Below are 14,886 nucleotides of genomic sequence, written 5' to 3' on the forward strand. Positions count from 1 at the left end.
TTTTGCCCTAAAACTCGTAGTTTGTAATCATATTCTATTCAATAAAGTCATTATTGAGAACTTGTATACTATAATCTTAAATCTAATAAACTAAGGTTCGAAGGACTATTTTTAGTAAACTTGAACTTTATGTAGAGACATAAACGTGGATTGAGTTTGAGTATTTAGCCAAAAATGGTCTATATTATATGAATAAAGGTTGGGCACCTTATTTTGGGACACTATGGATGCGACCCACTTTGCATTTTGTACAAACAATGTGTTCCCGAATCATTCATATAGACATGAAAGTGAGGACATTTTATATAAAGAGTTTACAAATGATTGAACCATGAGATAGTCATTTTTACATTATAACGTCGTTTACTGTTAAAAGTGACTATTTCGATTATTGATGACCTAGGTGACTTAATCTTAATCCTAACTTAACTATGAACTTCTGTTCACACGAGATTATCCTTAGATCTACATAGGTGAGGACATCTCTTTAGCATAGGTGAAGGTAACTCTTTAGCATTGGCCCAATAAACCTCCCATTTCAGAGGTAAGATCGAGTGGATAGCTAGAGACATAAGGTGCAAGATGGAATTCACTTCTACCCGTCTTAGGGTTAGTAGATAGGTTGTTCCTTTAATGATTGAATCCAAGTCTTGAACAAGGGGCTCCACTCTCTCATTGGCCTAAGAGGATTCAATTTATAGGTTGGATCTTAAACCAATTGTTCAATAGTGAATCAGTGGGACTTAAAGAGCAAGATGTAGTCTCGGGGGCAAAATAATATTTTGACCCAACCGAGGTTACGAACAACCTGTGAATGATTAACTTACTTATCATGGTTATATCACACAGACACAAATATATCTATAGTGTGGGAGTGCAACTATGAAACTTTAGTGGAATGACTTGTTAGTTAACGAAAGTTGATTAACTCAATCTAGAGAGTTTAGTCAGTTAATTTCGAATTGTTGGAGCCTATGATCTATAGATCCATTAGGTTTCCCTACTAGCTCATGTGGAATAAAATTAGAATAGTATGATGGATTTATTCTAATTGTTTGAATTAAGCACAAAGAGAGAAACTAACAAGTATATGTGATATAATTGTTGGTTTAAAGATAGAATTTTATGTTTAAATATGATTTAAATATATATAAAAAATATGAATACAAATTCATACTCGAAAGTAATAAAATTGGTCAAAGTTGTAAAAAGTCAAAAGGTTGGCTTTTGACTTTGAAAAGTCAAAATGTTTGTTTTTTACTTTGAAAAGTCAAAATTTGACTGACTATAGATTCAAATGTGATTTGAATTCTAAGAAAATGAGTATGAATTCATGCTTGGAGGTTGGAATTAGTAAATGAGCTCAAAATGGTTAAAAGTCAAAATGAAATGGTCAAATGACCATTTTGCCCCTTGACTAAAATTAGCGTGAATATCCAACATTTTGTAGGATAATCTCACTTACTCTTAGTGGGCTAAGTGGAAGCTCATGGTGATGACACCAAACCCACTAAGAGTAAGTGCTTTGTGAGGAATTGAGCCATGGTGAAGTAATTACATGCATTTTGCATGCAATTTCTTTATAAAGAGTTGGGAAAATTTAGTTTTAAAAACTTTTGGATTTTTTTGCTAATTTTTTTAAATTTCTCTTTTATTAAAAATAATAATTCTTCACATCTCTCTCACACCAAAAGAAAGTTTATACCTTCCAATTTCATCTGTCTCTCAAATTTCTATCTCAATTCCTTCATCAATTGGGTTCCACAACTCGATTATGATTGCAATGGATAGTAGATGACTAACAGTGGTGGTTCATTCGAGTTCGTGAGAGGAGTGTGTGAGTTTCTTTTCTTTTCAGAAGCTACAAATGTTATTGTTTGAAAACTTTAATTCATGTAGTTTAATTTTATGCATGTTTACCTTAAATAAATTGAAAATGAACTGAAATGTGGTGATGAGATAATCTTTGGTACCCTATGCGATGAGATGTCTAACACTCGTTGTGTGTTTTGGTGTGGCATGCCTTATTCTTGTTGTGTCATCAAGATGATATGCTTTATTTTTGCAAGACGAGTTATGAGTGATGGAAGCCATAGTGAATTGCTATTGCATTGAGATAACTCTACACAATCGTAACTTGACAAAAGATTGTGGTAAACGCTTGAGCTTGAGGAAAGAGACCTTTGGGGCAAGGGGGTGACTGGTAAAATTCTAACTAATTTAGAGGAAACTAAAAATAATAAATTTAAATTTAAATAACATATAAAGATGTATATTCCAATATTAAAAATTTAAATTTGAAAGATCAAAATAATATATAAATATAAATATTGAAGGGTTTAAAATGATAACAAATATCTAAATTTCAATCCAACATTTCCCAGTTAGAGACTTACAAAATTTTGGTCAAATATGCAAAAGCAAAACATTTTTCCCTTCATTCATTTGATTTATGGAGGCCGAAGACTCCATAAATGACGAAAGAGCATGACTTTAGGCTCCTCTCTAAGGACCCTTCAAAACAAAGCCAAAATCACTGTTGGAAATGGCAGATTACAGAGTTCCATTCATCATATCAAACATTTCTTGCATCCCCATGGCTTCCTTTATCATCAATCTCTTCCCTTCATCTCTCTACCCTCGCGCCCACGATACGCCCACCAGCTGTTCGATGAAACTCCCCTTAAAGATATCTCACACTACAATCGTCTGCTCTTCGACTTCTCTCGCAACAATCATGATCGAGAAGCTTTGCATCTCTTCAAGGACCTTCACTCTTCCGGGTTGGGTGTTGATGGGCTCACTCTGTCCTGTGCTTTGAAGGTCTGCGGAGTCTTGTTTGATCAAGTTGTGGGAAGGCAGGTGCATTGTCAATCTTTGAAATCTGGGTTCTTGGAGGATGTCAGCGTTGGGACTTCTCTTGTTGATATGTATATGAAAACGGAAGATTTTGAGGATGGAAGAGGAATCTTCGATGAAATGGGTATAAAAAATGTTGTGTCGTGGACTTCATTGCTCTCTGGATATGCACGGAATGGGTTGAACGATGAAGTCATACATTTGATTAATCAAATGCAGATGGAAGGAGTGAACCCAAACGGCTTTACTTTTGCAACTGTTCTTGGAGCATTGGCTGATGAGAGTATCATTGAGGGAGGAGTTCAAGTTCATGCCATGATAGTAAAGAATGGGTTTGAGTTTACCACGTTTGTGTGCAATGCTTTGATATGTATGTATCTGAAATCTGAGATGGTTGGAGATGCTGAAGCAGTTTTTGATAGTATGGTTGTTAGAGATTCAGTCACTTGGAATATTATGATTGGTGGTTATGCAGCCATTGGGTTTTATTTAGAAGGCTTTCAAATGTTTCATCGGATGAGACTTGCAGGTGTTAAGCTCAGCCGAACTGTATTTTGTACAGCTCTAAAGCTATGCTCTCAACAGAGGGAATTGAATTTTACCAAACAGCTGCATTGTGGGGTCGTAAAAAATGGCTATGAATTTGCTCAGGACATCAGAACAGCACTCATGGTCACTTACAGCAAGTGCAGCTCAGTGGATGAAGCTTTCAAGCTGTTCTCCATGGCGGATGCAGCTCATAATGTTGTTACCTGGACAGCCATGATTGGTGGGTTTGTGCAGAACAACAACAATGAGAAGGCGGTTGATTTATTTTGTCAAATGAGCAGAGAAGGCGTAAGACCAAACCATTTCACCTACTCCACGGTCCTTGCAGGAAAACCTTCTTCATTACTTAGCCAACTTCACGCACAAATCATTAAAGCTTATTACGAGAAAGTACCTTCAGTAGCTACCGCACTTTTAGATGCATACGTCAAGACGGGAAATGTGGTTGAGAGTGCGCGAGTTTTTTATTCTATTCCTGCAAAGGACATTGTTGCATGGTCCGCTATGTTAACTGGTTTAGCTCAAACAAGAGATTCTGAAAAGGCAATGGAGGTATTTATTCAATTGGTGAAAGAGGGAGTGAAACCAAATGAGTACACCTTTTCTAGTGTAATCAATGCATGTTCATCCTCTGCAGCAACAGTAGAACATGGTAAACAAATTCATGCAACTGCAGTGAAATCAGGAAAGAGTAATGCTTTATGTGTAAGCAGTGCTTTGCTCACCATGTACTCCAAAAAAGGTAATATTGAGAGTGCAGAAAAGGTCTTCACCAGACAAGAGGAGAGAGATATAGTTTCATGGAACTCGATGATAACTGGATATGGCCAACATGGTGATGCCAAGAAAGCTCTTGAGGTGTTTCAAATTATGCAAAACCAAGGACTACCATTGGATGATGTCACATTCATTGGAGTTCTTACTGCTTGTACGCATGCCGGCTTAGTGGAAGAAGGTGAAAAGTACTTCAATATTATGATTAAGGATTACCATATTGATAAAAAAATCGAGCATTATTCGTGCATGGTTGATCTATACAGCCGAGCCGGAATGTTTGACAAAGCCATGGACATCATTAATGGAATGCCATTCCCGGCTAGTCCAACAATATGGCGGACTCTACTGGCAGCCTGTCGGGTTCACCGTAATCTAGAGCTTGGAAAACTCGCTGCAGAAAAGCTTGTCTCACTTCAGCCGAATGATGCGGTCGGATATGTCCTGCTATCCAACATCCATGCTGTGGCTGGCAATTGGGAAGAGAAAGCCCATGTGAGGAAACTGATGGATGAAAGGAAGGTAAAAAAGGAAGCTGGGTGCAGCTGGATTGAGATAAAAAACAGGATTTTCTCATTCTTGGCTGGTGATGTTTCACATCCATTTTCTGATCTTGTTTATGCAAAACTTGAAGAGCTAAGTATCAAGCTAAAGGATATGGGTTATCAGCCAGATACAAATTATGTTTTTCATGATGTAGAAGAGGAACATAAAGAAGCCATTCTCTCTCAACATAGTGAGAGATTGGCAATTGCTTATGGATTGATTGCTCTTCCACCTGGAGCTCCGATTCAGATTGAGAAAAATCTAAGAATTTGTGGGGATTGTCACAATGTAATTGAGTTAATATCGTTGATTGAAGAGAGAACTCTGATTGTCAGAGATTCAAACAGGTTTCACCATTTCAAAGGAGGAGTTTGCTCTTGTGGGGGTTATTGGTAATTACCAAATCAAATCAAATCAAATCTCCATTATTCTTACCTAAACTACTAAGGAAGACTTTCCATGTGAGTTCAGAAGAAACCCTAGCCCTAAAAGGTTTATAAAAGGTGATAAAAAAATTCCTCCTAAACCATCTAGCTTCATTCCCTTGGGGAAACTCTAAAAGGTAACCTCTCATCATTCTTTGTTCTGAGAATTTTGGAGAAACGTTCATGCTTGATCTCTCTCCTTTGTTGGAAAGCTTTATTCAGACACTTGTACTGAAAGTGTAAGTGTAAAGTCCCGATTCATCTTGAAGGCTGAATCAAGCTAGATAAAAGAGTAAAACTATAGAGTTGACATCATGTTATTTACTTCCAATTTGAGTTTCATTCTCTACAGAACAACTCTTTTATTCTTTCAAGTTTCAATCAATGAGTTCTATTATTATATTGCTGTGTTCTTTATTTTCCATTATGAACTAAGAATTCACTACGGATTCAAATATGTAGATTCCCCAAGGAAGGAATAAAAGCTCCACTCGTACCTTCTTTACTTGCCCCAACAACCAAGTCTTTGTTTGTTTTTATTGATTTTATTGTTTATTGGTAATCTATTGGATAATTAGAAAGAGTTGGACAATATAGGGTTGTCATGTCACTGATGCAATACTAAAGAAAAGCCTAGAAACAAGATTTGGTTTGAACTCTAGAAACAAGACAATGCTTATAAAGTGAATTGAATTGCATGTGCAGTTAATTTTAAAGTCAATGCAAGAAAATCTGCATTCTATGACCTTAAAAACTGTTACATTTAGTTTGACCTACTTGAGCAAATAAAAAAAAAAGATTAAAGAGACTTTCTCCTTACATTTTCAAAGGCTAGCCAATGCCAAATCAATGGTAGATGTTTTTAGCCGAGTTGTGAAAATGACTTTCTTGATTGAACTGTCGTTTGGTTTGCAAGTTTGGAATTTAAAGCCTGCAAATGTTAAGTTTGATGTTAGGTGTAGATTTAGATAGGTCAAGGTTAAAAAAAACTGTAATTGATTGGAATGCAGACTTAGAAAACTTGAAAAAAATGGAGGGTAGATTTTAAAATTTCGAGCTTATTGAATATTTTACGATTCAATTTAGTATAAATTAAATGTTTAGAATAATATTTGCTTTTAAAACTTTTGAAATAGAGATTTAAGTAAAATTATAAATCTATTTGATTTATTGTTTAATAATTTGATAATATTATTTTACTAAATTTTGAAATAATATATTGTTAAATAAGAAATTTTGTATCAATTACAAATTATACAAATTATCAAATCATTTTTGTTATCAAATTATATTTGAGAAATAAAAGAAACCATAGAGTTTGAATTTTTTTACTTTTATGCAGCCATTAAGTTATTTACAACATTTTAACTAACTCTTTAAGCAAGTTAAATTAACAAAGGAAAAGAAAAATATAATTAAACTAAATTTGGCTTTCAACACATAGCCTAAATAAGAAATACACTTATTTACACAATTGCTGTCTACTGGATTATTATTTTACACAAAAATGTAATCAAATTTACTTTTTCAGCTTTACCTGTATTTTTCTTCTAGTGTAAATGGGTTTAGGTTTAGGATATTTTGAAAACAACCAAAATTTTCGAATTGGTTGGGTTAGCAACCCGAGAAGTATTTATAACGAGTTGGGTTGAGTTATCAAGTTGTATAATTTTTTCCTATTCCTAATAATTATTAAATTTCAAAATCATTATAACATCATATCCATAAATCCACACATCCAAAAACAACTATAAAGTACAACATTATTACAATAATACTAAACAATTATAAAACATGAGAGAGAGTTAAATATGAATCAAATTTCTAAAATTTAAAAACATTCCTTGTATCATCTATAAAACTTCATCTAAATATATATAATATGAATCAATTCAGGTTGAATTTGATTGAATCAAAATTTTCAAATCTGAGTGTGAAACCCAGTCCAACCAAAATTTTAAAATAAACCAACCAACTCTGTATTAGATATTATAACACAAAAGGAAGCATTGATTGAAGTTTATGTACATATTAACTTTAGGCTTATTAGCACCCTTATTAACTCTACCTAATGGATCAAACGTCTAAATGCTTTACATGATAGGATTTGAGCTTTTCAAACCTGAACTAAAGTCTAAGAAAACATTGATATTGAGTTCTCAAAAAGTATGAATTTGAGAACTAATTTTTAAATCCCTCTTGAAAAACATTCAGAATATGTTAAAATATAACAAAAATAACAAATATCATAATATATTTATAGATAAAAAATAATAGTTTATCTTAAATAGATTGTAACACTCTACTATATTGGTTAATATTTTCATAAGTCTATCATTCAAAATAAATCTACTAAATTTTATACATTTGAAGCAATAATTTCACCAGACTTGTTCATATTTAAATTAAGATTACTATAAATGAGAGTCGGTAAGAGGGGACTAAATTTGAATTTTTTTTTTATAGAATAAGTGGAATAAGATTTAAACTCCAAATCTCTTAATCACACAAATAGCATTTGAAGATTACATGAGAAATTTTTAATAAAACTAGCTTTATATGCTCGTTTTACTACCATAAAAACAACTCGTCTGCAGAATTTACATTTTTAATCTTTGATTGTAGAATTATGATATTCAAATAAGATATTAATAATAACTATACAAACTGAAGAACTAAGATGGTTTATAATATTTTCAACATACATTATTTCTTCCTATAATGAACACCAATGGGAGGTAAAAAAGACAAAAAAGTGGGGGTGATTCAAATGCTTTGTTCGTACGTACTTCTTCAAAATTATGATTGGCTCACTCGATCTTCTCCAATATTTCCAACCGAGTTTTCCTCTTCCACCCTTTCATCGATGCAACCATGTTAACCAAACCAATAACTTGGCTCTTACTGTACTCCTGCAAAAATAGGGCAATTCTCCCAGCCATAAACACAACTACTTGATAATTTTAATATCAATGTTGACGAAAATACGTATAAAAGATAACATTTCATACATATCCAAATAATTAGTTTTCAAAACTTAAGTAACAGATGGATTCATAATAGTGAGATATATCGATTAAGCAATATATTCAAACTCAACTCAATGGATAAGACACCAATTATCATTACCACTATAAAGGTCGATGGTTCCATTCTAACCCTAAAATTGTCGAACTTAAAAGAAGATTAAGCTTTACATTGATCTTAAGCCTTTTCTAAGTCATCAATTTTACAACTTTTCTTAGTTTAAGGTAAGTTTCTTACCGGGTGAGAGCGTGCCCAGTGTACATATTCAGTTTCTGGGAGGTAGTACGCCTGTTTGATGATGCATCATTAGTGAGTTACTTACAGTTACAAGCATTAAATAATGATAGTCAATCAAGTTTGAAGCAGGCCACAAAAAGTTTATTCTATTCAGTTCATGATAATTTGAAAATTTACCTTAATGAAGGTCTCGACCATTTGTAACTTAGGCTTCACGTTCGCTGAAACAAAATGTTGCAAGCCATTGATTAACACCTGAAAACAAAAATGAAAAATGATTACATCATTAAACAGCATAATAGAGATGAAAAGAAATGAGCCTATAAATAATGCATTAAGCAAAAAGCGTAATTTCCAACTTGGCTCATAAATGTTGAGATGTTGAGAGTCCCACGTTGGAAAAACCAAGGGGGTTTACATTCCTTATAAGATAGATGAACTACCACTTTTATCATCAATTGGTTTTGAGATGGAATCTCGTGCAATTAAATATGGTATCATACCTGAAAATCCAATGACATGAGAGCACGTCCTTCATCTGAACATCTCTTTATTCGTGATATACCTTCAATAAGAGTTTCTGCAACAATATCCAGTCCATACTCCAAGAGAAGGTCTTGTACCTACAAATGTCAACCATACGAAGTTTCAGAAGCAATTACACTACAGAGAGAATAATAATCGATGGATAGTTTGGAAGCTAAGGTTATATATATCCCTTTAACCCGATCAGTACAGTATACCAAGGGCATCTCTAAATAAACCAGAGAACTTGAACTTCAATAAGAAAATTCTCTTTGTTTAATACAAAATAATCAAACCCCAGAACAAATTTGATCTATCTTTGTTCTATTTCACAGGGTACCATGATTGTGAAACAAGAAGTGAATCCAGCAGCCTGAGGCTCAAAGGCAGACCGATAGATAATCAAAATCCAGTTTTAAAAAATCACCCAACCTTATCAAATCTTTGAATTGGATAGCATTAATATCTTGAAAATGATCAAAACCCATGATAATAAATAAATAAATAAATAAATAAAATATATATATATATATATGTGTGTGTGTGTGTGTATGTGTGTACATCTCTTCTACGTATGAATCCATAATCTAAACCGTAATTTTTTTTAAAAAAAAGGCACAAATTTTATAATATTTATACATCATTCTAAAAAAATAAAAGTGGTTTGTAAGTTTTATTGAAGTTATTAGAAAAAAAATTTAGGAGGAAAATTTAAAATATAAAATCTAATAGAAAACATAATCTAACAAGTGTAAATTTATTTTGTAAACGAATTTTCGATTAAGAAGTGACTATAGAATAGAAGAGATCTAAAAAGCGAAACCAACTCCAAACTTTGATCTATCGAACCAAACTTACAAGCTAACCATGAACTTAACTTTTAGAACCTAGCCAACATGATCGAGACCTAAGAAGGATATTCTACTCACTTAGCCTAAGCTGAACCTAGGCCTATGTTTTCTTTTTCTTTTCTTTAATTTTTCAAATTTGTTTTGCCCTTTCTTTTGTCTGAATCAAGCTAATATTAATGATGAGGAGGGACAAATTGTTATAACAAAAACGTTTTTCCTTCTAAGAGAAACATCTCGTGTTCAAAACTGCAAAAACAAAAAACAATATTACTCTCAAGTCCAAAAAAGTAACCTTGATATCTTAATACACTAATATTCTTAGTCCAGGTTATCGAGTGCACAATCCAAAAAACTTAAGTCAACATATATGCAAGTAATATCACAAATTTAGAAAAACAAACATATGTAAAATAGACAGATTATTTAAGAAAAATAAGACTACAATAGTTGTCTGATATGGCTATTCCTCCATGAACTGAATGGGACAAAATACATCATCAATTAAATAGAAGCATAAAATGTCAGAAAGTTATAAAGAAGATATATTTTAAATTCATGGGTTGAGAGGAAAATGTAACACAAGAAATTAAAGAAAACATATATATAATCTCAGAAACTTAAAAAAGAAAACATGGTTTTTTAAACGGAAACAAGACCTTTTCATTGATATAATGAAACGACAAAAACATATACAAAATTTAAATAATAGATGAATTAGAATCATGGGCTGAGATAAGTTAGATATAAAGAATATTCCTTGATCATCCTAGTCAATGATATATCCCACTTAACGAAAGTTAAATACACCTCAGAGACCAGGAGCAGCAAACCAGTAGCTATAATGACGATAAAAACAGCCTATCAACTGAGAATTTGTTGAGAAAAAAATAAGAATAGAAAGAAAAAAACAAACAAACAAAAAACCTATCTTGTAGTTCTACAATTTAGAACTTAAGAATTTAACATACTGGAACTAATGTAGTTCTGCCAGATTGATTACCTCCTTACGAACTCCACTATGAGCCAGCCTTGTTTTATAATGCTTGAATTCTCCCAATAGCAAGTCAACATACCTATTCATACAGTTTAATTAAACAATGTACTAATAGTAGTCGTGAACTCATAAGTTAATAAGAACAACAGAAAAAATTACAGCATCCAAGGATGCTTGAATTCATGGTTCGTTCTCTTCTGAATATGCTAAAATAATGAAAAATAAAAATTCCTGAAAATTTCTGTACTGTTTGATAGTGCATTTGATAAGCCACAGGCAATAAAAGATTGGTTCATTACACACACACACATAAAATACATAAATAGTTCATTATGTGAGCAACTGAAAAAATTCTACCATCCATGCAAGACGAGAAGAAAGGAAGAGTAATGAAGTAACCAGTTCAAACGGAAGAATGCTCTGTGTTTCTAAATGTGTTTATCCCTCATGTTTAAATTTTAAAAAAAATTAGTCGGTATGTGAAAAAGTTATCAATGTAGTCCCTTATGTTCTATTATTTCTTAATTTAGCTTGTAGTGGTGTGAAGGTTAAAACAGAGTGATAAAAGCTTGAACACAATAGTTGGTAAATTGAATAAAAATTTGTAGGTAAAAAAGAAGTCGATGAGAAGTTTCTGCTTCCTCAAATTTATAAGAAATGGATGGAAATTTTGAATTTTGTTCTTTTAGATGACTTATTTTCTCCTCTAAATTCCTGCCAATTCACACTTATATATGTATATCATCGACCAATTTTAACATTTCTCAAGAACAAGAACCAAAAAAATAAGTGCTAGAAAAATAAGAAACTAAACTGAAAACTTTTTTAAACAAAATGGATTATTTTCAAAAAACAAAAAGAAGAAGAAAAACCCTGAACATGAGGAACTAAAATAGTCTTTTTATATCACGGAAAAATAAACTCCATGCAGATATGAAGTGATTCATCCATCTAAAGTACTTTCACCAGATATAAAAGTAGCAGGCGATAGCTTGGATCATACATTTATATGCATGTGTATATGTATAATAATATTAACATAGAACTCTATTGTCAAAAAAGTAGGTATCCTAAGGGAACAAACCCATTATGCTCTAGTCCAAGCTCTTTTACTTCCCATTTTGCATTGGCTATCCGATCAACATAACTGTAAAAAGAGAAGTCTATCGTTAAAAATCATTACCATTTTTTAAAATCATAGTTATAGACTTCAATGAAATAATTTTACTTTTCTAGCCTGTGAAAAGCAAAACTTGCTCTGCTATTGACAGAGAACCATATAACTTCTACATATAATCAAGTAAGCATAAGTTTCTATTATGAGAAAGGAAATTACTATCTACTTCGTGTTATATGATACATGATTCATAGTTAAATAATCTAGTTGTTAGCATTGTCTTTATCCTATTTGACGCAGTCTGCCCGCTTCAAATGACAATAGGTACTTTCCCATTCACTATGGTAGTTCATTATCAGGCAGGAAGTTGTTAAGCTTGGAAATAGCTTCCAGCAGCGTAGTAGTTAGCTTATGTGTTTGGAGTCATCCTCCTAGTAGACTCTGGTGATCACTAAGAGTTTGCTTTAGTTCCTTCTTGAACTTGCTTGGGTACTACCTGACATAATGGTAATCTGCAGGCATGTTGTAGTTGTTTGTATATTAATTAGTTGTAAAATCATTAATGATTTTATTTTATCCTTATTATGAATGTCTTTCCCATATAAGAAGGTAAGGAGTCACTTAAATTGTTGAATACAAAATATTTGGTTCCATTCAAACTTAGATGGTATCTAAGCTTATAAACTCAAACAGGTATTTGGTCTAGAAAAAGTTGAGACTCGATTCAAGAATAATGAACCCAAATATGTGCTATCTTGGGAAGCATGGAGGATTCCACATAGAAAACCCCAAGAGATATCACATTCTTTACAAGATAGATAGACTGTTCCTCTCATACCAATTGGTCGTGAGGTAGAACCCTGTGTTATCAGTACATGGAGAGTTGCCTATTGAGAGCTGCCATGGAGGTCGAGGAGCTCTTCTGGAAATTGTTGGATCTTGGGGCAAGACTAGGCTGAATAACGAAAACACACGGATTTATTTTGCCATGAATACGCAAAGTGTTGCAAATACTCCTAAAGTAGGACACTGAAATGCTCAGTTTGGCAGCCACCTTGGATTAATGAATAGAGAAATTCAACTAATTGCAAAGGATTGAGCATTGAACTGATAAGTTAGGCTTTGCCAGGAGCTAAAGATACCTTTCACGAGGTTACTGTATTTATTTTAGAAAGATTATAAAAGGGTATACAAAGAACCAAACAAAAGAGCCGCAAAAAAGCGACCTAACTCGCTACACAAGAACAGTTCCAATCTAGTTTCAGAAAACCTTATAACAGATGGCCACAACGCTACTTTAAACATTAATGTAACATGACTTTTCATTCTTCCCATTTGTATCGCAAAGTGGAATCTTTATCATTCATGTACCTTGGCCTTCCGCTCGGGGCTCATCCAAAGACTAACTTTTTGGGAGCTGGTTATAGACAAAATACAAAAGAAACACAATCGTTGGAGAAGATTTGATTAGTCACGAAATGGGAGACTAACAGTCTACAACTTAGTTTTATAAAGGATTCTTCTATAATTTTTTTATTCTCAGGCCTTCTAGTGTTAGGAAGATTGTGAAAAGCCTGATGAAATTATTTTTTGGGGAAAGAAATAAAGGGAATAGTATCAACAATTTGGTATGATAAAATTTGACTTAAAAAGTAAGTTTATTCAGGTTTTTGTGGCTTGCAGGGGTGTTCGATTTTATGGACTTTGTGGGGTGAGCGTAATAGTAAGATTTTTAGAGTGAAAATAGACTCAAGAGTGAAGACAACAAGCTCTTATTTTCTGATTGCCAATACTCTTGGGAAATGTGGAGGAAGTTATTTGCAACATTTAATCTTCATTGGGTTTTTTGCAATGTTTTTAAGGAGTGTGGCTCAGATCGTAATTTGCCCTAGAGTAAATTCGCATCAGTTGAGGATATATACAGTCAAAGTTGTTTTGTCAGAGATATGGTTTGAGAGAAATCAGTGTATTTTTCAAGACAAGTCACTTCAATGGTTTGATCATTTTGAGATTGCTAGAGTCAAAGCTTCCTCTTGGTGCTCCCTTTCCAAGAATTATTCTGATTATTTAATTGATGTGCCTGATGATCCCTAGTTCTTGTTATTTATTAGTTTCTTATTCGATATTAGTCTCTTTTCCTTTTCATCAATGAGATGTGTTGTTTCCATTTAAAAAAAACAAAGAGAGAGAGGTTTGGTCCCTCATTTCACTTCCATATTTCTCTCTAGGGTTCAATCTTGAAGATATTTTCTAACTATTCTCTACGTGCTATTTTATATAAGTGGAGTCTTTCTCCACAAGGGGGGCTCCCCTTTTTGTGGACTTAGTTTATTGTCTGTCCTTGTATTCTTTCCTTTTCTTTTTCCTTAATGAAAGAAGTTCTTTCCAATTTTTTCTTTTTTTAAATGACACCATTCTTATGTGGATTATGTTGAATCACACGTTGAATTGTTCAAAAGCTCTTCAGTGGAAGCTCCCTAAGCATATTATTTCTTCCCCATCTGTTTTCTTTACTACTTTCATAGTCTGATGTAGATTTTATTTGGCACATATTTTTTTGTTGTCATTATTCTCGACAGTGTTGAGGAAAAATTATTCACTTTTCAATCTCTATCAAGTATTCTTCAAGTCCTTCAGAGAAAATGTTCTCATGCAGGTGCTGTTTAGTCTACTAGTAGCTCCAAACAAGATTATAATGTGTGTGTGTGTGTTTTGTGTTAACAGAAGGCCAGAAAGCTGTTCCCGATCCTATCAGGAGAGATGCCAACCATCTCTCCTTCAATCGAACACATAGTGAGGGTTTTTTTTAAACAAGTGACAACTTCCATTAATGAAATGAAAAGAGACTAGTGCTCAAGAGAAAAGACTCTACAAGGGAGTAAAGTACTAATAACAAATAATAAATGCAATGCAAAAAATAAAGTAGAAAATAAATAAGAAATAACAAGACTATTAAGCATCAATAAAGAGAGCCCAATTATG

At 33.0% G+C, this 14,886-nt stretch overlaps 2 protein-coding genes and 1 pseudogene across 5 annotated transcripts in view; 1 reads left to right on the top strand and 2 right to left on the bottom strand.

Moving 5' to 3' along the window:
* The first annotated feature begins 2,358 nt into the window (after nt 1-2,358).
* On the top strand, nt 2,359-5,668 carry LOC101206035 (pentatricopeptide repeat-containing protein At2g27610). Its single transcript, XM_004139521.3, has one exon. The coding sequence runs from the start codon at nt 2,488-2,490 to the stop codon at nt 5,122-5,124; it is 2,637 nt and encodes an 878-aa protein (XP_004139569.1). The 5' UTR covers nt 2,359-2,487; the 3' UTR covers nt 5,125-5,668.
* Nucleotides 5,669-7,591: 1,923 nt separating this feature from the next.
* Nucleotides 7,592-14,886, bottom strand: part of LOC101206276 (syndetin) — a 42,051-nt gene continuing 34,756 nt past the window's right edge. For all 4 annotated transcript variants that reach the window (XM_011655924.2, XM_031882141.1, XM_031882142.1 and 1 more), the window contains 6 exons: nt 11,872-11,934; nt 10,794-10,866; nt 8,921-9,040; nt 8,595-8,672; nt 8,418-8,468; nt 7,592-8,065 (listed from right to left, as the gene is read on the bottom strand). In XM_011655924.2, coding sequence (XP_011654226.1) covers nt 7,964-8,065; nt 8,418-8,468; nt 8,595-8,672; nt 8,921-9,040; nt 10,794-10,866; nt 11,872-11,934 — 487 coding nt within the window. In that variant the 3' untranslated portion in view covers nt 7,592-7,963. The remainder of the gene's footprint in view (nt 8,066-8,417; nt 8,469-8,594; nt 8,673-8,920; nt 9,041-10,793; nt 10,867-11,871; nt 11,935-14,886) is intronic.
* LOC116401857 lies at nt 14,587-14,694 on the bottom strand (annotated as a pseudogene).

The sequence above is a fragment of the Cucumis sativus genome, chromosome 1 (assembly GCF_000004075.3).
Source record: "Cucumis sativus cultivar 9930 chromosome 1, Cucumber_9930_V3, whole genome shotgun sequence".
Classification (NCBI taxonomy): Eukaryota; Viridiplantae; Streptophyta; class Magnoliopsida; order Cucurbitales; family Cucurbitaceae; genus Cucumis; species Cucumis sativus.